The sequence below is a fragment of the Gobio gobio genome (genome assembly GCF_949357685.1).
Source record: "Gobio gobio genome assembly, chromosome: 22".
Taxonomy (NCBI): Eukaryota; Metazoa; Chordata; class Actinopteri; order Cypriniformes; family Gobionidae; genus Gobio; species Gobio gobio.
The window spans coordinates 11,560,459-11,584,975 of NC_137118.1; the positions used below are offsets into that span (position 1 = coordinate 11,560,459).

At 37.8% G+C, this 24,517-nt stretch overlaps 2 protein-coding genes across 7 annotated transcripts in view; one reads left to right on the forward strand and one right to left on the reverse strand.

Moving 5' to 3' along the window:
• Nucleotides 1-24,517, forward strand: part of cadm2a (cell adhesion molecule 2a) — a 633,556-nt gene that overhangs the window by 283,243 nt on the left and 325,796 nt on the right. The window contains exon 2 of one of the 3 annotated variants that reach the window (XM_079803774.1): nt 2,581-2,598. The exons of the other annotated variants lie outside the window; for them this stretch is intronic. Coding sequence (XP_079659900.1) covers nt 2,581-2,598 — 18 coding nt within the window. The remainder of the gene's footprint in view (nt 1-2,580; nt 2,599-24,517) is intronic. 3 annotated transcript variants of the gene reach the window in all.
• Nucleotides 3,116-24,379, reverse strand: LOC307118235 (CD209 antigen-like protein C). Of its 4 annotated transcripts, none has more exons than XM_079803784.1 (9): nt 24,149-24,379; nt 23,858-24,070; nt 23,596-23,723; nt 23,317-23,423; nt 18,616-18,668; nt 18,310-18,537; nt 18,035-18,162; nt 15,724-15,827; nt 14,993-15,612 (listed from the first exon to the last, which is right to left on the reverse strand). In XM_079803784.1, the coding sequence occupies exons 4-9, from the start codon at nt 23,409-23,411 to the stop codon at nt 15,480-15,482; spliced, it is 741 nt and encodes a 246-aa protein (XP_079659910.1). In that variant the 5' UTR covers nt 23,412-23,423; nt 23,596-23,723; nt 23,858-24,070; nt 24,149-24,379; the 3' UTR covers nt 14,993-15,479. The 4 variants fall into 4 exon arrangements, with proteins under 4 accessions (XP_079659912.1, XP_079659910.1, XP_079659911.1 ...); XM_079803785.1 differs by having other exon boundaries at nt 23,845-24,070; XM_079803783.1 differs by having other exon boundaries at nt 18,616-18,803; nt 23,845-24,070.

The window sequence follows — 24,517 nt, forward strand, 5'->3', positions numbered from 1 at the left end:
GTAATTGATGTTGCTCATTCTAATAAGAGAGGTGTGTAGATTGCCTTGGATTGTCAGTCGTGCAGAAAGAGGCAGACAGAAAATGAGACTGATTTTTACTCAGCACTTACAAGACAGCAAAGTGTTGGAATGAGGAGAAGAATGGGACATCAGAGTAATTTTGTACCAGATTAAAAAAAGCCAGATTGTTGAATAACCTTATGGTGTTGTAAACTTTTCTTTTTTTTTAAAAGACAAAAATAGATATTTATTATTAGGGATGCACTGACGTATCAGCCAATCATGGTGAGGAATGGAGCATGAGCTTAGTTTGAGAACAGATATGTTAAATGTTCTATATTGCTGTAATCATTCAGTAAGTGATATGTTATGCTAATTCTATCAAAGCATTGTGTTACCAATTAGCAAGGTAGCATTTATTGAACTAGCTAGGTAAAGCTAGACAATTTTCCACAACTAAAAATATTTAATTTGATAATTTTAATTTAAATGTATGAATTAGCTTACATAAAAAAAAATGCTGGGTTAAAAACAATTGGGTTGTTTTAACCCAGCGATTGGGTTGTTTTAAGCAAAAATTTAACCCAACCGCTGGGTTAAAACGACCCATTCACTGGGTTAAAACAACCCAATCTTTGCTGGGTTAGTCAAATTGCTGGGTTAGTCCATTTTCAACCCAACTTGGGTTGTTTTTAACCCAACATTTTTTAGACGAGCAATTAAAATGTATGAGTACTTAACTTAAAATATGTATCTGATTGTCAGTAACTGATTGTGAGGTCAGGCAATGTTGAACGAAAAGGCCTGTCTCACTGTCTCAACTCTAATTCATCCCAAAGGCGTTCTATCGAGTTGAGGTCAGGACTCTGTGACTCAAGTTCTCTGTGACACTGGTGCGCAGTTATGTTGGAACAGGAAGGAGCCATCCCCAAACTGTTCCCACAAAGTTGGGAGCATGAAATTGTCCAAAATGTATTGGTATGCTGAAGCATTAAGAGTTCCTTTCACTGGAACTAAGGGGCCAAGCCCAACCCCTGAAAAACAACCCCACACCATAACCCCCCCTCCACCAAACTTTACACTTGGCACAATGCAGTCAGGCAAGAAGTTCTCCTGGCAACCGCCAAATCCAGACTCGTTCATCGGATTGCCAGACAGAGAAGCGTGATTTGTCACTCCAGAGAACAGTCTCAACTGCTCTAGAGTCCAGTGGTTGTGTGCTTTACACCACTGCATCCGACACTTTGCATTACACTTGGTGATGTAAGGCTTGGATGCAGCTGCTCGTCCATGGAAACCCATTCCATGAAGTTCTCCATGCACTGTTCTTGAGCTAATCTGAAGGCCACACGAAGTTTGGAGGTCTGTAGCTATTGACTCTGCAGAAAGTTGGTGACTTCTGTGCACTGTGCGCCTCGGCATGTGCTGACCCCGCTGTTATTTTACGTGGCCTACCACTTCGTGGCTGAGTTGCTGTTGTTCCCAATTGCTTCCACTTTGTTATAATACCACTAACAGTTGATCATGGAACATTTACTAGTGAGGAAATTTCACGAATGGACTTATTTCGAAGGTGGTAACCTATCACGGCACCACGCTTGAATTCAGTGAGCTCCTGAGTGCGACCCATTCTTTCACAAATGTTTGTAGAAGCGTCTGCATGCCTAGGTGCTTGATTTTATACACCTGTGGCCATGAAAGTGATTGGAACACCTGCATTCAATTTGGAGGGGTGTCCCAATACAGTTGTATTTTGGCAATATAGTGTACATCCGTCCGTCCATCCACTCTAGATCTGCATTCTTTTTTGAATGCTATAAATAGTATATGTATACTATTTTTATGTTATGTATTAACTAATTTTCAAAAAACGATATAGTTAAATGTATAATAATTAAAATTATTTTAAATAAACTTGGGGCCTACATTGGAAACATATCTCCGGTCTTTCTGTGACTCACCTTTTCCACCTCTGATGAGTCTTTATCGCTGGTGTCAAAATGGAAATACAGCTAATTATAATTAGCATAAGCTAACCCTAACCCAAACAGACACACACTGACTTCACCTGTTAATGAGCGAATTAAATTCAATTTGCAATCTGCATAATCACAAGGGGTCACCATGCATATTTCCCTGCTTATTCGTCTCAACATCTAAACTTGGGGAGCAGATCTCTAGCATTAAGATGAATTACAATTTTATATATCCCAACCTGCAGAATCCAATTTTTTAAAGAAATAAATAAGAGCGCTCCAGAGGAAATAATGTTTAATTTCATTAAATTAAGTATTCGTTCCACCATGAATAATTAACAGCAGTCTTCCTTATCCTATGTGTTGAATGAAGTAGTTCCTGTCAAGGAATAATTGATGTACTTTTGTAATGTCACCGCAGTTGTGTGACAGTTTTCATCTCAGGAATGCTGACCACCTGAAGAAGTCCTTAATGGCTAGTTAATTAGATTTAACGGTGATTAAATCTAATGGTGATAATCATTTAAGATTGATTACCTAAGGTCTAATCACCACCTTTCTCTCTCTCTCTCTCTTTTTCCTCATGTGCTGTTTGGCTGATCAGATATTCTCGCCGTTTCAGGTAAGCACAATTTCGAATCCTCCTTTATCCTGCTGAAACATCACTTCATCTGCTGAGGCTGTTTTGTGTCTATACTGGTTTTAAACTGTTTTACCAATGCCACTTAAGGAAGGCAAGAAGTCAAGCGCTAATCTGGCAATACCTCAAATTAGAGGAGGTTGGCGATGTGAGCGATGTGTTTGTTGTTGGGGTAATTGGAATGTTCCAGCGATGAGTGTGGGCTCACGACTGTGTGACAGCCGACACTGCCTCGAGATGAGACGTGAACGGATCATCCGGCGCTCCGTTTCGACGTATCAGAGAATCAGCTAATGAGCCTGCTCGGAATACTATTATTTCCAGGGTTTGAATCTCATTGTTAGGGAGATTAATGTACGTGTGAGATTATTAATACTTTTTTATTTAAACAAATGAGTTTTGAGTGATGAATTGATGCATGTATTTGGTGAAGAATGTGACTTGGTGGATGAGGAAATGAGTTGGTGCCAGTGGTTTGGAGGATATGATTTTCTCAGTGGTCACATTTGGCACTACTAATTGGTCTAGCTAGCTCTTTCCTTCTTTCTTTTTTTCTTTATTTCTGAAAAAAAAAAGCATTACGAAAAGCGTTAACATTTGATCACAACATTTTCCATATGTACATGTTTTTTGATGACAATCAAGCAGCTCTTGTGCTCAAATGGCATCTAGAATTGATCAAATGTGCATGAAGGTTTCTCCAGAGCTGTGAATGTGATCTGAAGAGCAGGACTTGCATTGCTTGCTGAAGATGAATCATTAGGATCTCAGAAATTTTATAGTAAAAAGTGCACAAATCTCTTTGTGTGTGTAAATATATGTGAACCAAACCAATGTTTAGTGTGTGTGTGTGTGTGTGTGTGTGTGTGTGTGTGTGTGTGTGTGTGTGTGTGTGTGTGTGTGTGTGTGTGTGTGTGTGTACGATTGAGTATAAGAATACCTGTATATGATTCAAAAGTTTGGTGAATTAAAAAAATAACAAAATAAATAAAATAAAAATTAGACTGGAAACTTGTTTCCACCACAAAATAAAAAATAAACTTGATTTTTTTTCTCAGAATTGTCATATAAAGTCGCAATTTTGAGTTAAGTCAGAATTGCATTATAAAGTTGCAATTGCGTGTTTATCTCGCAATTGCAAGATATAAAGTCGGAATTGTGAGATATAAACTCTTCTTTCCCCCCCTCAGAATTGGACTTTATAACTCGCAATTCTGACTTTATAACTTGCAATTGCAAGGTTATATCTCAAAATTTTGAGAAAAGAAGTCAGAATTGTGAGATATAATTCACAATTCTGACTTCTAATTCGCAATTCTGACTTTATAACTCGCAATGGCTATTTTTATTGTAAACTTACGAGATGTAAACTGACAATTGTGAGATAAAAAGTCACAATTACCTTTCAAATGTTTTATTTACCCACCAATTTTTTTTTTTTACTCACATCTCACAGATCGGAATTTGTTACACACGTGTAAACAGAAAAATCTGCACAATATCTGAAAATAATATCTGAATATCTGCACAATATAATATCTGCACAATATCTGAAAAGATCCATTTGAAAGCAGAGAATAGTTCATTTTTTTAAAGAATTTGATTTTATTTACTTGGTGTTATTTTTATCATTCAAATTTAGCAGGGTGGTTAATAACACATTTTTCTATGGTGTGACAAACTCAGAACACATATTTTATAATGCCTTTACACAGACCGTTGTATTTATTTGATCAAAAATAAAGTGAAAACTGCAATATTGTGGAATATTATTACAATGTAAAATATCTGTTTTCTATTTTATTTTTTTTATTATTCACGAGTTTGTGTGCCCATATAATCTTAGTGAAAAAGTGGTAAACAGATTTGGCTTGCTGTCTGCTATAGAGGGGCTCGGAGAGGATATTATACCCGAGCTCTGATTGCCCCCCTATAACAGGCAATATTGTACAAAAAGGGGGAGCAGGGGAGGAGGAGGGATGCTGCAAGAACTAACAACGGGAAGAGGTAAGCTGCTGGTTTTATACCTTGGTATTAATTGGACGATTAGATGGGCGTACTCCTCCCGAAATTACGTTTAATAACTTCACTTCTGCTTTATTGTCTCCCTCAGGAGAAATGTATCTTAGACAATCAAGAGAGCAGGGCAAGCATACAACAACAATCTAAAAAAAACAACAACAAATAAACACATATACATCACCCATTACACCGCACTAAATATTACACTAAACATTGCACATTGCCTATCACATTACCCTCCCCCAATTAATCACTTCTTATTCAATTATTTAATTGATAATTGAAATACAGAAAATGTGTACCTATTCAACTTACAAGTACCCTATATCTCCTGCCTGAGGGCATCAGCTCATACTCCTTATGGAGAATATGGCTTGGGTCACCAATCATTTTAAGGATCTGCTTCTTTACAGACCTCTCAAAAATCTCCTGAAGAGAAAATGGGGGCACCATACCAATTCTTTTTCCAGCTCTTCTAACCACATTTTGAAGTTGTGACCTAAGTTTAACAGACAGATTACCAAACCATATCATAAAACCATAACATATTATAGATTCAATAGCTGATAAAACAATAACATGATACTATTTTCCACCCCATAAAGCCTAAGCCTTCGCACAAAGTGACTAGCTCGTGTACAAACATACTCCACTTGATGACCCCATTTTAGCTGAGAATCAAAGTAGATGCCTAACTACTTATATGTTGTTACCTGCTCAACTTCTTCCTCATAAGCTAAAATTGGGCTATCACCCTCGGGTCAAAGATCATTTTTTTACGTTAAGCATCAAGTTATGTTCCTCACACCACTTCACAACCCCTTCTATCTCTGATTTATACACACCAACATCATTTTTTTTTTTCAACAAACTGAGTGTGGCTGTATCGTCTGAAAATTGTTTAATATAGTTATTTGTATACTTATTCCTAAAATAATTTGTATACAATGTAAAAAGAAGGGGGGAACTTACGCAGCCTTGAGGAACTCCAACATTTGTAACCTCTATATTAGAGAGAGTTGAATTAACTTTCACCTGCTGTTGTCGTCTGATAAGAAATGCATAATACCATTTAATTATATAAGGGTTTACCTCCATCTGTTTTAACTTATTTAACAAAATATCTGGGAGCATGTTGTTAAACGCTGAACTCAAATCCATAAATGTCAATCTAACATAAGCTGTCATAATATTAAAAGCATCCTCTGTACTCCTGTTTCCGTTGTAAGCAAGTTGATAGGGATCAAATTTATGCAAAATTATCTCTCACTTTCCCTATAACAATACGTGCAAGTGATTTCATCACTATGGATGTTAACACAACTGGTCTAAAGTCATTATTTTCCTGTGGTGGATGTTTTTTGGGACAGGGATAATGACTGCTTTTTTTCACAATTTGGGAATATTGACAATATCAACTGATAACTGAAATAAGGGACTCCATGCTGGGGTTAATTCATCAGCAAATGTTTTAAGTAAAAGAGCTGAGATTCCATCTTGCCCACTAGACTTTTTAGTATGCAGCCCTTTAAAAATTCGAATGACAGCACTTGGGTCCACTTCAATCCTATCCTGGGTGAAATCCCATATTACTGAAATAAGCAGGTCTCTACACTTATCGATACTACCACTCACAGCCAAATAAAATCATTTATAAAAGTTATTAAATTAATTTGCTTTATCAAATTCATTTTATAACCTGCATTTCTTTGTTATTTGAATTTAGATGAATCATTCCTCTAACAGCATCCCACAACTTTTTAGAATTACTAGTTGAAACCGCTTCTCTTAACACGCAAGTTATACTGCTGTCTCGCTTCCCTCAATTTTCTCCTCAGTTCTTTTTGAACTTCTCTCAATTCCATTACATTATTATTCTTAAAAGCTTGTTTTCTCCTCCTGATACAATGTTTAATATCAGGGGTGAAATATTCCTTATTACTTGGATAAATCTTAATGGTCTTTTTAGGGGACCACTAGCCTAGAAATCTAGACGCACCCTAGTGGCAGCAAATATACATTGGCTTACGAGCTTGAAAAACCAAACTCTAGTCAGGCCAATCACATCGTGTATAGAGTCGGTGGGCGGGCTTAACATAATGACGGCAGAGTTGCGGCGGTTCCGCGTGCTACTTGAAAACAAAGAAGCTGGCGAACAGCGTTCTTTTGAATCGGCTTTGGCCGCGACTGTGGAAGATTTGGAGTTAATGGCACTGAAGTCATTCTTGAAAAAGGAAGATGTGTTCGGAGTTTTGCCGACCGGATACGGCGAAAGTTTAATCTATCAACTAGCTCCGCTTCACCTTCTTCATTGCTCTGGTTGGTTGTAGCGCTATCCTATTGCATGCAGAGGGAATTTGAAAGACAATCGTTTATCCCGCCCCTCGTATTGAGCCCTGCCAATGGTGTTCCCAGACCCAACATCTTGATTTAATTCAATTTATTCTTTAAAATGTAATTTGTGATGGCAAAGCTGAATGTCCAGCATTCTTCTGTGTCACATGATCCTTGTGATATGTCTTTACTGTCACTTTTAATCCAAAAAGTGTCTGTGTTAAATAAAAGTATTATTTTTATTTTAAATCTTACAGACCCCAAACTTTTGAACGGTAGAGGGAGTTTGTTTGTTTGTTTATTATTGTCATTAAATCAAAATATGTTACTTAAATAAAGCATTATGTGTTAGTTCAAGCAGGCCACGTAGTCAAGCTCCGCTAACAGGAAAAATTCCAACTCCGCCATATCAGCTGATCCGATTCCTATTCACTCAATTGGCAACTCTCAAACGGGATGCCTTAAGCGCAGCTTCAGTTCAGTCTGCCTGCTTGCTGCTTCCACTGCACGCTGCTTTACAACCCACCTCCTCCCCAGCTCCTCCTTAAACTGTGTTTAACTTAATCAATGTCATTCTGTTGTCATTGATGCATACTCTGTTCTAAATGGGGGATTTCGCTGCCCTCCCAGTTTAAAAAAAATGGGAGGTTGTCCCCAGAAGCTGCTGCTGTTCCCTGTCTTGGCTTTTCATGGAAAAATATGCCAATAAAAAGTTGACTCAAAGTTTGTCTATGGTGTTTTTGACTTAAGTGGACCTGACTGAAACTGCGCTTGTAGGATGTTTGTTTTTGTATTTTGAGAAATGGCTTGAATTCAGGTAACAAGTTTGCTAAAGGGAACCTCTAATCACACGAAACCTGACAGCAATAAAACAACATCAGATATTCTCTAAAGTGCTTAAACCTATACAAAAATCTCAATAGCAGCTATCATACAGTTTGTCCCCATACAGTCCCAGGCTTTGTGTATACAAACTTAAATCTTCTCAAGCAAGGGTATATGGCTATTCCACACAGCTTCAATTGTATACTTGATCATTTTGAGTTATTAACACTTAAATTCTCCTTCATATAGATTTTGAAGCTAAAAAAGTAAAGAAAACTTTGTATGGACAATCATTTTTCATGTGCACCGTACAACTATGAAACAACAGCAGGCTTTTGTATTTGATTACCATCCTCTCTTTCTATGTCATGGTTTCTCTCTTCCGTGCAAACCATTTCTCTTCTTTATTTTTCATCTCTGCGGTACCATCACTGTTTACACTTTTAATATCTTCCTTATAAACTCATCATGCCAACAACAGTTCCTCCCTGGGACAGAGCGAAAGCAATAAAAAAAATAGAAAAATGTCAGCACGAAGGGATCTTGAGGAAAAAAAAGATGCATCAGTATAGCCTAGGGTGATTTAAACGTATTCTTTATAAAGATTCCGTGTAGCGGTCACCTGGGGCTAGCTGAGTAGCCGCGCCAATTAAATTAGGTAGCAGCAGAACTCCCGCACCCCCTGACTGCATCCTGTTTACCAGCGATCCCCGCGGACACTCTCCGCTCCGCTCTGCTGTGTACAGTAATTGCATTTAGGACAGCGTCGCCTTACAGAATATTGTAGAGAATGGGAAAAAAAATGTACACCTGAGAAGACAGGCTCTTCAGTATTACAAGTATGGACTACATTACCCATGGGGCCTTGCTGCTAGGGAATTGCGGAGGGGAGGGAATGCTTGTTGATTTGTTTACAGGGCCGTCGAAAAAGGTCATGGCAGAAAGTAAAAAAAAACTGTTTCTAATTACATGGACGCTTGGATGTTCATGTCCATGGAGGGTGAAATTTAAGAACTGAAATGTATGATGTGGTTTCATATTGTTCTTAATATAGCCAAGGAGGCTTTTTAGCGCAAGGAGCGTATTGAATTATATTCGTATTGAATTATACAGGAGTACTAATGTGCATATTGATTGTGGGAAGGTTATTAAAAGGTTGTGCTTGTGTTAGATTACAAGCTCCTGCTGTTGACTGGCTGAATCTTGTCCGTTCTTGACAGCATCTAGTTTTTTCCATGTATTATATTTTCTGCATAGGAAGGAAATAATAAAAATCACTTAAAAGTCACTTGTTCAGGAATACTGGTTGTGGTGTATTCACTTGAAAGCAAATCAAAAACATATGTTACGATTTGCTTTTTTATTGAATCAAATACAAACATAGTTACCAGTCAAGCTCATTTGCTTAGGAGTCAGACTTAAAGGTGCAATGTGTAATATAATGAAAGAAATAAAATATAATATACATAACTGTTTTCAGTGGTGTATAAAGACCTTACATAATGAACTGTTATGTTTTTATTACCTTAGAATGACCCATTTCTATCTACATACACCATTGGTCCCCTTACAGTGAAGTCGCCATTTTGCGCCGCCATGTTTCTACAGTAGCCCTAAACGAACAAACTGCTCTACAGAGAGCTAGCTACTCTCTGCCGTATCAGAGGACGACATCTTTGTCCTATGTAGCTTCTCTATGTGCTTCGAAAGGGAGGGGTGAGCGGTGGGCGGTTGCAATTTGCAAACTCACCACTAGATGCTGCTCAAATTTACACAGTGAAGCTTTAACTGCTCATGCTGAATGGATCATTTGTAAGAGTCATTTGCTTGGGAATATGATTTCACCGTATGTGTTTTGTATCACTAAAATTGGCTAGTGAGAGCCATTAGCTCCACAATCATATCTCTAAAAAGAGCCATTTGTTAGAATGATTCGCTCCTGAATCAGATTTCCTGTATGGTTTTGATTTTCTAAAAAGAACCGGCTCATAAGAGTCATTAGCTCAGGAATCAGCCTTCACTTCACAGCAACCGCTTTTCATTCAGGAATCAGACTAAAACTCTCTTTGGGAATCAGACCTGTTTCTGATTTAGCTATTAAAAAGAACTGCTCATAATAGTCTTTCGCTAAGGAGTCAGACTTCCTGTAGGCATGTTTTTGATTCACTAAAAAGAGTCAACTCTTTCCAAACTTCACTGGTTGTTCTGAATGTTTACGATTCCCTAAAAAAGAGCCATTTGTAAGCCACTTTTTACTCTGGAATCAGACTTGCTGTATGCTTTTGATTCACTGAAAAAAGAATCATCCAATTAGCTTGAGAATCAGACTTCATGTTCTGTGTGTTCAAGATTCACTTAAAATAACCATTTGTAAGAGTCATTAGCTCAGGAATCAGACTTCACAGGCCAAGCTTTATTATTATTATTGATTCACTAAGAGCAAGTGCTAATAAGAATCAGGCGTCCTATATGTTTTTGATTCACTAAAAAGAATCGCTCATAAGAGTCGTTAACCTGGGAAACAGACTTGTCATGCTTTTTGATTCACTATAAAAGAACTGCTCGTAAGACTGCATGCGAATCATGCGCTGTACAGTATGTCATGAAAATCATTTGGTTCTCGATTCCCACCATTAATGGCACGTTGTGAAGAAGGTACTGTCTCCATGTCAAGCTGTTGGGGTTTGATGCCATCCAACAGTTTTGTCAGACATGGTGTTGAGCATTCTGTGAAGATGATGTGATTACAGACTGCTTTTCTGTGATCTCACAAACGCTTAGCACTTCTAAAGACCCTCGGCTTCTGTCAGGATCAAGCTCTTGGCCCATAAGGGACCACATAGACAGGTTAATTAAACTTAAATAATTAAACACACACAAAAAAAGTGGCAGTAATGACCTGTGGTTTGGAAGGGCAAAAACATATGGCAGTAGACAACTTCCTATCTCTTTGCTGCCAGTCTGGGGTGATGCCCCACCTTCGCTCGCTTTGATGATGTCAGCCAATGGAGGTGGCAGAGTGCCAGGGTGGCATTAGGTATGCTGGACAGGTGGCAAAGCGAGAGAGAGGGACACTAGCGTGACACCGTAATGAGAGGCATGCCAACTGTTTCCCCGTCTGCCACCGGGCACGGCTCTCCGGACCGTTAAATCACAGAGTTGAGAGGCGTTTCCTGTTTCTCTCACTCTGTCTGTCTCACACACATGCTGCTGTTTATGTGCGTGTCTCTCTCCCGCTTCTTTCCATAGAATCCATCTACCTCTCCTCTTTCTGATGGAATCAGCTCTTTGAGCGTTCTGTCCATGCCTGTTTTCTCCTAGCAATTTCCTGGCTGCTTGGTCTGAACTTGACAGTTACTGAATGACACAAAGTGACCGGGCCGTCTCAAATCATGAGGTGTTACGCGGAATGATCTGGTAAGAGGATTTCCTGTTGTCAGGCTGCGATTTAGTTGTCAGTAATTGTCAACTTTGGCTCGAGAGGCCTCGGAAAACTGCCCCGGACTTGCGGGGTCATTGTATCCTTCCTGATATTCCTTCATTTGTCTCTTTATCTAGCCGCCTTCCATCCGTCTTAAAGCGCACGCTGCAGTCCGTCTCAAATAAATACAGTGTGGCATCTTATCATAGCAGATAAATATTTAATCAGGATGCAAATACAGATAATTAGGGTGATTATGAGTCAGTGTGATCGAGTCTAATTGTTTTTGATACACGGCTTCCTCTCCGCACTGAATTGCAATTCATTACGCAGACGGGCAAAAGTTATCAGAACAGACCGGTGGAATGTGGCCTCGTCACCGCTAATAGTGGACGACGGCCGTAATTAACCCAACACACTCTGTCACCATAGTCACAATCTCGTTCAAACAAAGCCACTGCAGGGCCTTTTAATGCATGTTTGTGTTTAACCTAGATTAGGTTGGAGAGTCATGCAATCACATTTGAATAAATGTCTCATTATCTCTAATAGTGTTGGCTTATGGTCGCATGTTATTGTCGGAAATTGTTTCAGGTTAAGACGATTACACAGAATGCTGGAGGAACGTACATGCTGATTGCTGTGACCTTGTCAGAGCTCGACAATCACAATATCGTTTTTTTTTTCCAGCCCTGAACAGGCCAGCAGTTCAGATTTTGACTAGCACCGGTGACAATTTAACACTAAAGCTGAGGCAAAAATAAATTGTACTTTATTTATTTAATTAATCAATCAATTAATATATTTGTTTGTTTCTGATGCAGCAATTTTTTTTTTTTAAATAATATGATTATTTTTTAGTAATTAAAGTTTTGGAAACAAAATATAATTGTATTTAATTTTATGTTTTAAAAAATCTTTCATTTGTATTTATTGTATTTATTGACCCTTATTTTTTTTTTCAGGACGTTTTTGAAGCATGAAATATAATGTTTCAATTATGTATTTGTTTGTTTGTTTATTTATTTGGGCCTACATTTTATAGGAACAATGAAGCAAAGTATATTTTTTAATTAATTTTAATGTATTTTTCATTTTTTTTCCTAGAACATCTTGGAAGCAAATATTTAATAGCAGATTTTAAAGTAAGGTTTTTTTTTATATTATTTAAATAATTTTGTTCTTTTTTTCACCATGGCTATATAAGCAGTAATGATACTATGGCTAGCATGCACATACGTACCAACGTGTTACTTTTAGTGATTCGGTCAGTACTAGTGGCTGAGTGTCATAAAATGTAATTAATAATCATGCACTCTAAAAAATGCTGGGTTAAAAACAACCCAAGTTGGCTTGAAATTGACTAACCCAGCAATTGGGTTGTTTTAACCCACCGATTGGATTGTTATAACCCAGCAGTTGGGTTAAATGTTTGCTTAAAACAACCCAATTGCTGGGTTAGTCCATTTTCAACCCAACTTGGGTTGTTTTTAACCCAGCACTTTTTAGACAATGAGTAAAGCTCAGAAGTTTTTGGTTTATTAATTTCACCTCCATTTTTAGTGCCACTTCTAAATTCTAAATGTCTTTTGTCCCAAAACACATCCATGAACACTTCTCTCCTGAATGTCTCTCAGTTCAAGTACAGGACAAATACCCAATAATTGTATCAAAGTGGGAAATCAATAAATGTTGCTAAAGGCCTGGAAAAGGTTGTAAATCGATGAAGCAGAGAGGTGAGGGCCTCAGAGGGCATTTACATGGTCCCGAATTCTCGTGCCTGGTTTCTATTACCTTTAGACTTGATTGGGTATTGACATTGAATGTGTGTGTTCACTGCATATTTCCCAGATGAGTAGACTAGATGAGTTTCAAAGGGTTTCAGTGATATTATGAGCACATTTTTTATTATTTTATGTCACACACAATAAACACACACAAACCTGTTCTGGTGACTGCAGGCTTTCTTCAGGTGTTTTTAATGCATACATTTATTCATTCTTTCCCCGCCATTGATGGAAATTTCTGTCATTTGTGAGACAACGCTTCCCTGCCATTGATGGAATTTTCCGACTTTCCGTATTTTCACTGTTATACGGTAGGGGGCAACCTAGGACGAACTATAGGACTGTGCAAGCTTTGGCGGTGTTGATTTATTCAATCTACTCCATCTATGTTTTTATCTCTGAATCCGATCTGGATGTAGTCTTTGACAAAAACGTGATTTTTAAAGCTTTTTACTCATAATGTTGCTTTTTTACCCACATTCAAGTGTTGATAAAAAAGAATTAATGAAGCTAGAACAAAGTTGTTTGATTGTTTGTTTGTTTGTTTAAAAGCAGACAATCTTTCTTCTGATACATTGCATTGTCAGATATTCATACAGCAAATTTTTTTGTGGGCCATGAAATATTTGTGCAAATTATCAAAAATGCTGGCGGGAAGGTGTTAAAAAGTTTTGTAAACAGTCACCTGAAATTGATTCGGATACTCTACATCTGTCTTTGTTTCCAGAACTTAAAGCTTAAGACCTCATAACAGATTTATAATGTAAGAAACATAGGGCCCTAGCATACACCCAGCACAATGCGTTGCTAGTTTCAGCCCGACGTAGTTATCATTTTCACGTCCAGCGCCACGTTGTTTAAATAGCAAATTCACTTGCGCCCATCTGTTTGCTCATGGGTGTGCTTGTCTGAAAACGAGGTGTGTTCAGGCGCATTGTTGCCGCGTTGCTATTTTGAGGCAACTGAAAACGACTGCGCCATTGACCAACAAAAACCTGGTCTAAAGTCAATATTTTTTGTGTTATTTAAAGGGCACATAATATGCGCCTATAGGCGGGTGCACAGTGCGCATACACTCTGCTGATTACACACACAGCAGCACACAAACATTTTTAAATATTAAAAATAAAAGGATTCCTTTCTGGAGAAGCGTTTAGTCTTTCTGCTCGCAAATTCCGCCATGTAAATAGCGAATCTGCCATGGTGCAAGCGCAAATGCCTTTTAAAGGGAATGGGAGATGAGACTCTGATTGGTTTATTGCACGTTACACCCAAAACACACCCATGACTCATTAAGAGACTAGGTACAGCCCTTTTAGACCATGCGCCTGTCGCTAAACTAGCAAAAGTGGATTCGGACCCTAAGTGCACCTCCGCCATGCGTTTCAGACCATGCACTCAGAACGTTAAAATAGGGCCCATAGTATCACCTGCAGTTGCTATGAGACACCAGCTGTCTGTAGGTTGGTTAAAGGCCAAGTCACATAAAAAAAAAATTCTTTCTTCATTTTCTTCATTCTAATGACCTTCAAATTATAATTTAGTATGTCTCAATTTGGGAGAGCCTCTTTAAAAGGCCTTCATAGCTAAAGGAAGTCGTGAGATGAGAGGAGAGTTTGTTTTAGCTTCAGCTTAAAGGAACAGCTCACCAAAAAATATTAGAAGTTTCAAATAAATGATGACAAAAGTGTTACTTTTGGTGAAATATCCTTGTATGAATGCTCAGCCATTTTCAATTGGTCATTTTCTTCAATTTGTCAGTCTTTTTTTCCCAGTTAAAACAAGCATCTACAGGAAGTTGTCTGATTTTATAGTGCCATGACAACCGTTTTGCATAATGCACAACAGATGGAAGTTCATTAACACCCTTCTCAGTAGTCAACAGTCAGCTCATCATAAACATCTCAATATACTGCTCTCTGCTAAGCTATGTCATCATTCACATTTATATGAGGATGTTTTATTGGATTTATTTATTTTATTTTTTCTGACTGTTCCTTCATTTCTGTCCCGATTCCAGCAGAGTGTACGGAGCAGAACATTTGGTAATTGATCCAGATGTGTTATTTATAACACTGAAAATATTTCGGATTGTTCTGAATTACAATTTTTCTGAAAAAGGAATGCTAATTTCATAGCTAGCACATCAAGTAACATACAATATTTGGCAAAATTAAATATGGACTGGAAGAGATTGTTCATGTAATATTTGCCTTTTTTTTGTCTTTACACATCATCTAATTTCATCTCAACTTTATTTTTCCTACTTTGTAAACAAGTATACTTAACTACTGAACTAGGAAATACCTTATTAATAATCCCATGAGCCACACCTAGATATACAGCATCTTTATTTGAACTCAGACACAGCTTTCTGAGTGTCTTTCTTCTGAATAATTCCTTTATCTAGAACTTTTGCTTTGGTTGGCATTATAAAACATTTTACTCTCACTGTTTTCAGACAGTTGCAATTCTTAATTTAAAATGTTCTTCTCACAGATACTTTGAAAATGATCAGTGCATGGATAATCAGCCCATCCTAATGAATTAGTCAAAGCACAGTCTTCCTCGCCCCTGTTACTATTAGGCTCTGTAGGCGCCCAGAACCTGAAAGTACAGATCAGCGTTAGGTGTTCAGTGATGCTTTCTGTGTGATATGAGACTGATTGTGAGAATCATTTATTAGATAATAATCAGTTATATTCAGTGATTTCTCACCCATTGGTCAGTGTGCTGCCATCAACCCATTTCCATGTGCCCTCCACATCACGGTCAGTCAGACCAATCCAGACTTCAGTAGAAGATAAAATCTGAATAAAATCCTGAAAAAAAAAAACCTTACAACAATGGACCCTTTTCATGAAACAATATCACATTAAACCATAATAACAGTAGCCTAGAAATCTAGACGCACCCTAGCGACAGCAAATATAATTTGCAGCCAGGACGTCTAGCAACTCTCCGTTGGCTTGCGAGCTGGAAAAAACGACCTCTGGTCAGGCCAATCACATTGGCCCTCATTTATCAAAAGTGTGTACACCAAATTTCCAGCGTACACCTGGCGTACACCCAAAACCACGGTGACTTTGAGATTTATCAATATGGACGTTGGTGTACGGCACGCTCAAATCCTACGCCAGCTCAGGAGGTGGTGTACGCACGTTTTGAGTTAGTGCGAAAATGCAGAAAAACAATTCCTAACACCACAAAACGCACAGACAAAGATATGCTATATTATGACCCACTGTAAAAAAACAACAACAACAACTAAAGCCCTATTCACACGGGATAAGTAGGCTATTATCTGGGGTGTGATTTAGAAATTACTCCCCCACATCTGAGTTTTGCGTGGCGCATTCGCACGGGATAAGTTGTGATTTTACTCTAATTTACTGACTTATCTCCCAGATATGATGTAAAGACTTGAAAATGTTTTTTTCATTATAGATATAGCTGTATGAAATTATAAACAGTCGTATCGATATAATTTTGATTGTTTTATAGTAATACAAATAATTTTGTTCAGTTAGAGAACAGAAGCAATTAAAAACGTAACTGAGCAATATAACAATATACGACGGATTCAGTTTCAAAGCTAAATGTAAAAGTGCCCATTTAAGCGAGTTGTCATTGTACTGTTCTGTTTTTGTGTTTTTCATTAAGAATAATATTAAACACACAATTCAATCAATTTACTCCCAAATTGGTGATCATTCTAAAGTGAAAGTATAATCCGCGCGGCCGCACGGGAAGTCATAACGTGTGCGCATTATATGCAGCCTAGCTCCATTCTTCATGAAAGATAGAAATGCGCACAGGACACAAAAACCTTGCAAAAATGATATACGATCCGCCTAATCCCGCCCAAATCACAGAGATGCCGATTCGCACGGGACTATATTATCACAGGACCTCTGTGTTTGGCGAAATATGGTAGGTAATTTGTGGGGGAATACATTATTACAGACATGGCCGATTCGCACGGGATTAAGATCACAGACATTCTCTGCGATTATTACAAATCACCAGAGCTCCCCACATAATAGGCTACTAATCCCGTGCGAATATGGATATAGTAATTATAAACTTCAGTGTTTATTTTTGTGCAACATGGACTTCAATGTTTAATTTGTGTGACTTTACCAAAGCATTTGATTTGTAGGCATATGTATTCCTCCAGTTGCGAGCCTGTGCGCTTTACCTGACGTTGGTTAGGCCCGACAGCTGCGCACGGACTGAGACTGAAAATAATTCAGACTGACAAAATAATAAAAATGACATTCTTCTTCTTTTAAATAATAATAAAATAAATAATAATAATAACGACATTCTTCTTCTAAATAACAATAAGCGTCATTAATAATACAAATCATAATAATAATAAGAATCTTACAAATTGTCATGCAGTTATTAATGTGAATGAATGGTACTCCACATCACATCATCATCACTATTGTACACCCCAATACATGTGACGTGATACGAAATTATGCTAATTGCTAATTATTTCAAAACACGTGCTGTAAAATAATGAATTGTGGTAATTTCTCATCCAAACAGCTATTTGAACTGGATTTCCACCGTACACCTTTTTGTGGGCGCCTTTAATCCCACTCTTTAAACTCCCAAATAAAACAATTTTGTTTTTTTTCCACTTCCCTGGTGATGGTCTCGATCTCCACGTCAGAGAAGTTTCGCTTCTTTGCCGTCTTCCGAGTGTCCATGGCGTAAAATGAGGGCGTGGGGGAGGCAGAGACTTGAATATATAGGGGCGTGTTATTGTAATGACGATCATTTTCAGCCGCGGCATTTATCAAAGGCAGGTATTGCGTACGCCTGGATTTCAGAGGTGCGCACAGCTTCATAAATCAGGCGGTGAGAGGAGTGTAAGCATAATCTTACGCCAATATATACGCCCGTTTCTACGCAAGATTGATAAATGAGGGCCATTGTGTATAGAGTCGGTGGGCGGGCTTAACATAATGAGGCTATAATAACAGTTCTGTTAGTTAAAATGAGTTTCACTCACTTGTTCCTTTGTGTTTTTTATGATGATCAGATCTGCTCCTCTCTCTGTACAGTATCTTCTGCTCTCATTCCAGTTCTTCTTCTCAGAGGAAATGAAGTAAAAACTCGATTCATAAAAAACCCGTCCATCTGTAAACAAACAATTTCAGATACTAGCACTTTATTTTCATCCCACTGGTCTACCAAACTTATTTTTAACCAGCTGCTCCTAAAATAAATCCTACATGTATTCTGCAAAACAAAACGTGGTCTTTTTAGTTTGTAGTTCATGATTACCCATTTTCGACAGTTCATTTTTCCCGTGCTTTAACTGGTCTCTTTGTTTAATCAGATCACTGTTATTTGATGATAGTTGCATGTTCCTGGTTAGTAGCTGGTCTCTCTCCTCAGTAAGGTTGATGATCTTGGTTACCAGCACTACGACTGCAGTCATCAGAAGAACACACAGCAGCACCAAACAAACTGCAGCGGCTCTGGAGCTTCTGTTCCTCACACTATCACTTCCTTAACACCACAAATATAAAGATGTTAAATACTCGTCTTACTCAAAAGTGTGTGATAAAATAAAATGAGTCTCATTACCTGTGTGTTGAGGTGTTTGGTGGCTCTTGGTGTCTGAGTTCTCCGTTTCTGTCCTGACGTTAAAAGTGTTTATAGAATCAGCATTAACATAGATATTCTCTTCTTCTTCTTCTTCTTCTTCTTCAACTCTGTCCGTCCCATGTTTCTCAGGAATGTTCATATTGCCATACAAAGACATATTCACTCTCCTGGAGTTAAATGTGAGAATATTTAAGTTGTTTCCTTAAGTGCACTGCACTGCTCTGAACTTCTGCTTTTGAGCTTTTACTCTTAGACCACTGCAGTGACGAACATGTGATGTGCTAGGTGCTAGAAAGTGCTAGCTGACTATTGACAAATAACTCTTCCTGTACTCATTTTCTGAAACATTGCTCTTTTATAAATGTACTCCTTTACTACAGTAACAATATTTGTATAACAAACATATTAGTTGAGAAATAGTTGTATTTGTTATGGTGAACAAGGCCACCAAATTTATGATTTTTTTCAGAACACTTTTAGGAACTAGGAACCTGTGTAATCACTGTGTATATTAAACTAAATTAACAGCAGGGCTGCGTTCAGCCCCGACAAAACGTTGCAAAACGTTTTTTAAACGGAAACGGTGCTGCGTTGAACACCCTGTTCTGTTGACGCAAGAGTTGTAACTATGGCAGCCGAGAAGGCCATTCTTTGTGTTCTTTTTGAGGAATTTTCGGATCCTGATAAAATCGATATAAATACGTGTTTAATACTGCAAAATACATGCAATCACTTCCCTTGGCATCCAGAATAAATGACAACACCCCAATCACATTTATTTAACTTTTTAATCTCCTGGTAATCAATTCTAATTTAAATCATTTTATTTCTAGTTCTTACTTTTTAATAGCTTGTATTTTCTTTCTCACTTTATATCAAGCAATTACCATATATGAAATTTGGTATATAAATAAACTTGCCTTGCAATGAAGCTAAATATATAAATAAATACATCATCATGTTGATTATATATATATATATATATATATATATATATATATATATATATATATATATATATATATATATATAAACTCTTACGACAATCATGTCTTCTAATATCTTCAATTGTTGTGTATACTGAGCTGCAGCGGACACATTTGTAAACATCTTCACTTGGACCCATTGTGTGAGCTATCTCTTTAATACCGCGTGGTTTATATACATGTTGCTGCTGATTGGACTGACATATTTGACACACCCACCAAACGAGAAAAAACGCATCTCAAACCCGTTGCACACCGGTGCGCACCGTTTCCAGGAAACATGACGTTCAACCGGAAACCGTAGCAAAACGTTGCGCACCGGTTTGAGCGTTGAACGTGCCCCAGGTGTAACACAACCAAAACAATGAGCAACCATAGCAACAAACTGAAAACTAGGTCACAGAACTAAAACACAGATGCTGTGTTCGAAATCGCGACCTATACCCTCATTCACTATTCTCATTACTCCACTAATACAGTCCACTTGAAGGAATGAATGAAAATGAGTGAGGGAATGCGTGACTCTCTGATGCATATGGCACACTTATCTCGAGTCGTCAACTGAATGGTTGAATTCTACAGGATGTCAGCGAGACGAGTGTGTTGCGTTCTTTAGCGGCAGTGGAAATCTTTTTTTACAAATAAAATTTGAATTGAAAATTTCAGAATATCTTTATTTTGTGAGCCTCATTGAAGTCAACCAGGAAACAAAGTTGCAAAGATACAAAGAGCATTTACACGTCAGTCAGGCCGTTTGTGCCTGAGGAAGCTACAGACTATATAATAAAAATACATATATGAGTCTTTATCTCATGTTGAGTGTACTTGATTTGTAAAATGACTTTTAATTTCTGTACACTAAAAAAAAAAAGCTTCAATATGGCACCAAAAATGGTTCTTAGCTCGTAATCATAGGGGAACATTTTTAGTGCTATATAGCACCAATTTTGGTGCTTCAGTGGTTCTTCAGCGGTTCTTCAGAGGTTCTTCACCGGTTCTTTGACTAAGGTGCTATATAGCACCTCTGAAGAACCACTGAAGCACCAAAATTGGTGCTATATAGCACTAAAAAAAGTTCCCCTATGATTACGAGCCAAGAACCATTTTTGGTGCCATATAGAGCCTCTTTTTTTTAGAGTGTATAATATTTAGACATAAATTTAATAATAAATTTATTTAATTCATAATGAATTAAAAAGATTGCATCTTTAAGGGTAACTTTTGACAGGAAGTAACATTTTAGAGGAAGTGGTTTCTGATGCTAAGAGACAGTTTCTCACATAAGACATATTTACTGTACCACAGCATATTTACATGCTCAGGCAGCCATTGGTTAAGAGCAGACTGATACTGTTGTAAAGTGCAATATTAGCTATATATTATATTATCTACTAATATTAGCTACATTCCCTAAATTTCTACTGTGTCCTCAAACAAAATCATAGGAAATTTGAAGTGAAGTGAATATTAGCCAGATTCAGATGTTAACCTATAGTGTTAACATCAGTCTGTTGTTCATAGTGCGGGGCTGCAGCAATCTGATGTGTGGCTAACACTTTACAATAAGGTCTCATTTGTTAACATAAGTTAATGTATTAACTAACATGAACTAACCATGAGCAGTACTTGTTACTGTATTTGTTCATCTTTGTTAACGTTGGTTAATAAAAATACAGCTCTTCATGGTTTGTTCATGTTAGTTCACAGTGCATTAACTAATGCTAACAAGATTTTAATAATGTATTAGTAAATGTTGAAATTAACATTAACAAAGAAAAGTAAATGCTTTATAAGTGCAGTTCATTATTAGTTCATGCTAACTAATGTAGTTAACTACTGTTAACTAATTGTAACGTGTTACCGATGTGTGTTGGAGCTCATTGTTTGGTATGGCACTGGTAATGAGGTATCTGAAATATAACAGTTTTATTATGAATGTTGAGTAGCCTGTCTACCCTATGCATATTAAAACTGCAGAAAACTGTTGAGAAGCTGCACACATGCAACAATAAAATGTAGGGACAAATTATTTCGCTCCATGATTTAATAAGATGATTATTTACAGTTGGACTTGTAGAAGAAACAAGCTTAAAAGTACATTTAAAGGGATAGTTCACTCAAAAGTGTTTACCCATACAAAACCCCTTCAAATTTTGGGCAGCAATTCACTGACATTATAAAGCTTGGAAGAGGCAGGACATTTTTTTTAATATAACTCAGATTGTGTTCTTCTGAAAGAAGAATGCCATATACATCTAGGATGGCTTGAGGGTGAGTAAATCATGGGGTAATTTTCATTTATGGGTGAACTATCCCTTTAAGTACTATACAATTTACAGTTGACACAGTTGCTTTTCTAACACTCTACATCAGGCACAATATTAAGCAAAAAAAAAAAAAAAGACAATAGAACTCATTATAATCCCTAAAATCAATGAATGACAGTGCGTGCCCACTGGCACAGAGCAGAGCGAGCATTTTCAATTAATTAATATAGAAGTTGGATAGGAACGATCTGATAACTTCTATAGGAATGATCTGAAAATGCTAATTCTGCTCCGATCGCTTCTCGCCAGTGTGCATGCACCGGAGCGTTCACATTGGAAGCGTGGTGGCCGACCCTCGTACGGTACGCGCTGTTCACATTCCGCTGACGCTTATGATGTGAAACGGGTGTAATAGACATATAGCGGAATCCTTGTCATTTAGGTATAAAATTGGGTGGGTGTTTGAATCGAGATTGCGATCTTTTAACAATTAATCGTGCAGTTCTACTTCTCACAAATCCATCTATACGCTTCATGATGCATGAGTTAGAACACAGTTCTCTGATGTTTGTCCATTGGGCTCTCCTGACCTCCATGTCCTACATCAATAGATCAGCATTAGATGTTCAGTGATGCTTTCTGTATAATACTGACTGTGAGAATCATTTATTAAAGGTCCCGTTTTTCCTGTTTTTTTGAAGCTTTGATTGTGTTTACAGTGTGCAATATAACATGTGTTCATGTTTCGCGTGTAAAAAAACACAGTATTTTTCACACAATTTACTTATCCGTATACCGCTGTTTTAACTGTCCTAAAAACGGCTTGATGATTTCCTTGTTCTATGAAGTCCCTCCTTCAGAAATACGTAACGAGTTCTGATTGTGCCAGCGGTTCCCGTGTTGTGATTCGACCACAGCTTAGCACACGTTGCCTGGAAAGGTCACGCCTCTTACCATAACGGGGAGATGCATTCGCTCAATGATCTCTAAGTACAGCGTCCCTGAAGGCCAAACAAAGGTGATTTGACTCTGGGATGAAAATAACAGCGTCTGGACGACATGGCGACAAACACACTACAAACGCAACCGAAATCAACACTTCCTCTTCTCCACGTGGGAGAGCAACAAGATCACGCCCCCTTTTTTGCATATTCTTGTGGGCAGAGGTTAGTCAACAAACTGTTCTACTGACGTCATTAAAGCAGGGAGTACAGGGATGTAGTACAAACCGGCCGTTCGCTGTAGGCTTTGAAAGGGAACTTCTGTTAAATAAAATATCTCGCTTGGCATTGAACTTTGAGCTTTATAATTTTACAGGTATTATTTATGCTCTAACAGCAACATTACACACTAACTAAAGTTTGAAAAATGGGATCACGAAGAACAGGACCTTTAAATAATAATATTTCAGTTCAGTGATTTCTCACCCAGAGGTCAGTGTGCTGCCATCAACCCATTTCCATGTGCCCTCCACATCACTGTCAGTCAGATCAATCCAGGCTGCAGCATCACCAGAAATCATGTTAACAATCTCCTAGTAGAATGAATCAGACATGTATTATTTCATTTCTTCACTGCTGAACAGACATACACACGGTGCAACAATACATAACAAACTCTCTGATGGATCACTGTCACATATACTGTACATGCACAAACTTTCTCTCTTTTTCCCTCTTTTTTCCTCCACTCTTTTTTTCACTCACTTGTTCCTTTGTGTTGTTTATGATGATCAGATATGCTCCTCTTTCTGTACAGTATCTTCTGCTCTCAGTCCAGCTTTTCTTCTCAGAGGAAATGAAGTAAAAACTTGGTTGATACTAAACCCATCCATCTGTAAACAAACAATTTCACTATTAGCACTTTATTTTCATCCCACTGATCTACCAAACTTATATTTAACCAGCTGCTCCTAAATAAATTCTATATGTGTCTTTTAAAAATAAATCGATTACCCAAACTGATTACCCATTTCAGACAGTTTTAACTGGTCCTTTTGATTAATCAAGCCCTGGTTATTTGATGATAATCCATCTCTCTCTTTTGTGAGGTTGGTGATCTTGGCAAGTAGCTGGTCTCTCTCTTCTGAGAGGTTGATGATCTTGGTTACCAGCACTATGACTGCAGTCACCAAACACACTCCAGCTGCTCTGGAGCTTTTGTTCCTCACAGAATCACGTCCTGAACACCACATATATGAAGATGTTAATTACCCGTCTTACTCAAATGTGTGTGATAAAATAAAATGAGTCTCAGTACCTGTTGAGGTGTTTGGTGGCTCTTGGTGTCTGAGTTCTCCGTTTCTGCCCCGACATTAGAACTGTTTATAGGATCAGCATTAGCATAGATATAATCTTCTTCATCATCAACTCTGTCCACCCCATGTTTCCCGGGAATGTTCATATTGCCAACATAAGACATATTCGCTCTCCTGGAGTTAAATGTGAGAATATTAGTTGTTGTTTCTTCAAGTGAACTGCACCCCTCTACACTTCTGCTTTTGAGCTTTTGCTTTTTGAAGGCACCACTGTGGTCAAGAACATGTGATGTATTCCACTACAGTTTTAGTCTTTGTATAACAAACAAATTAGTTGATAATACTCTATACAATTAGTTGACCAAAAAAAA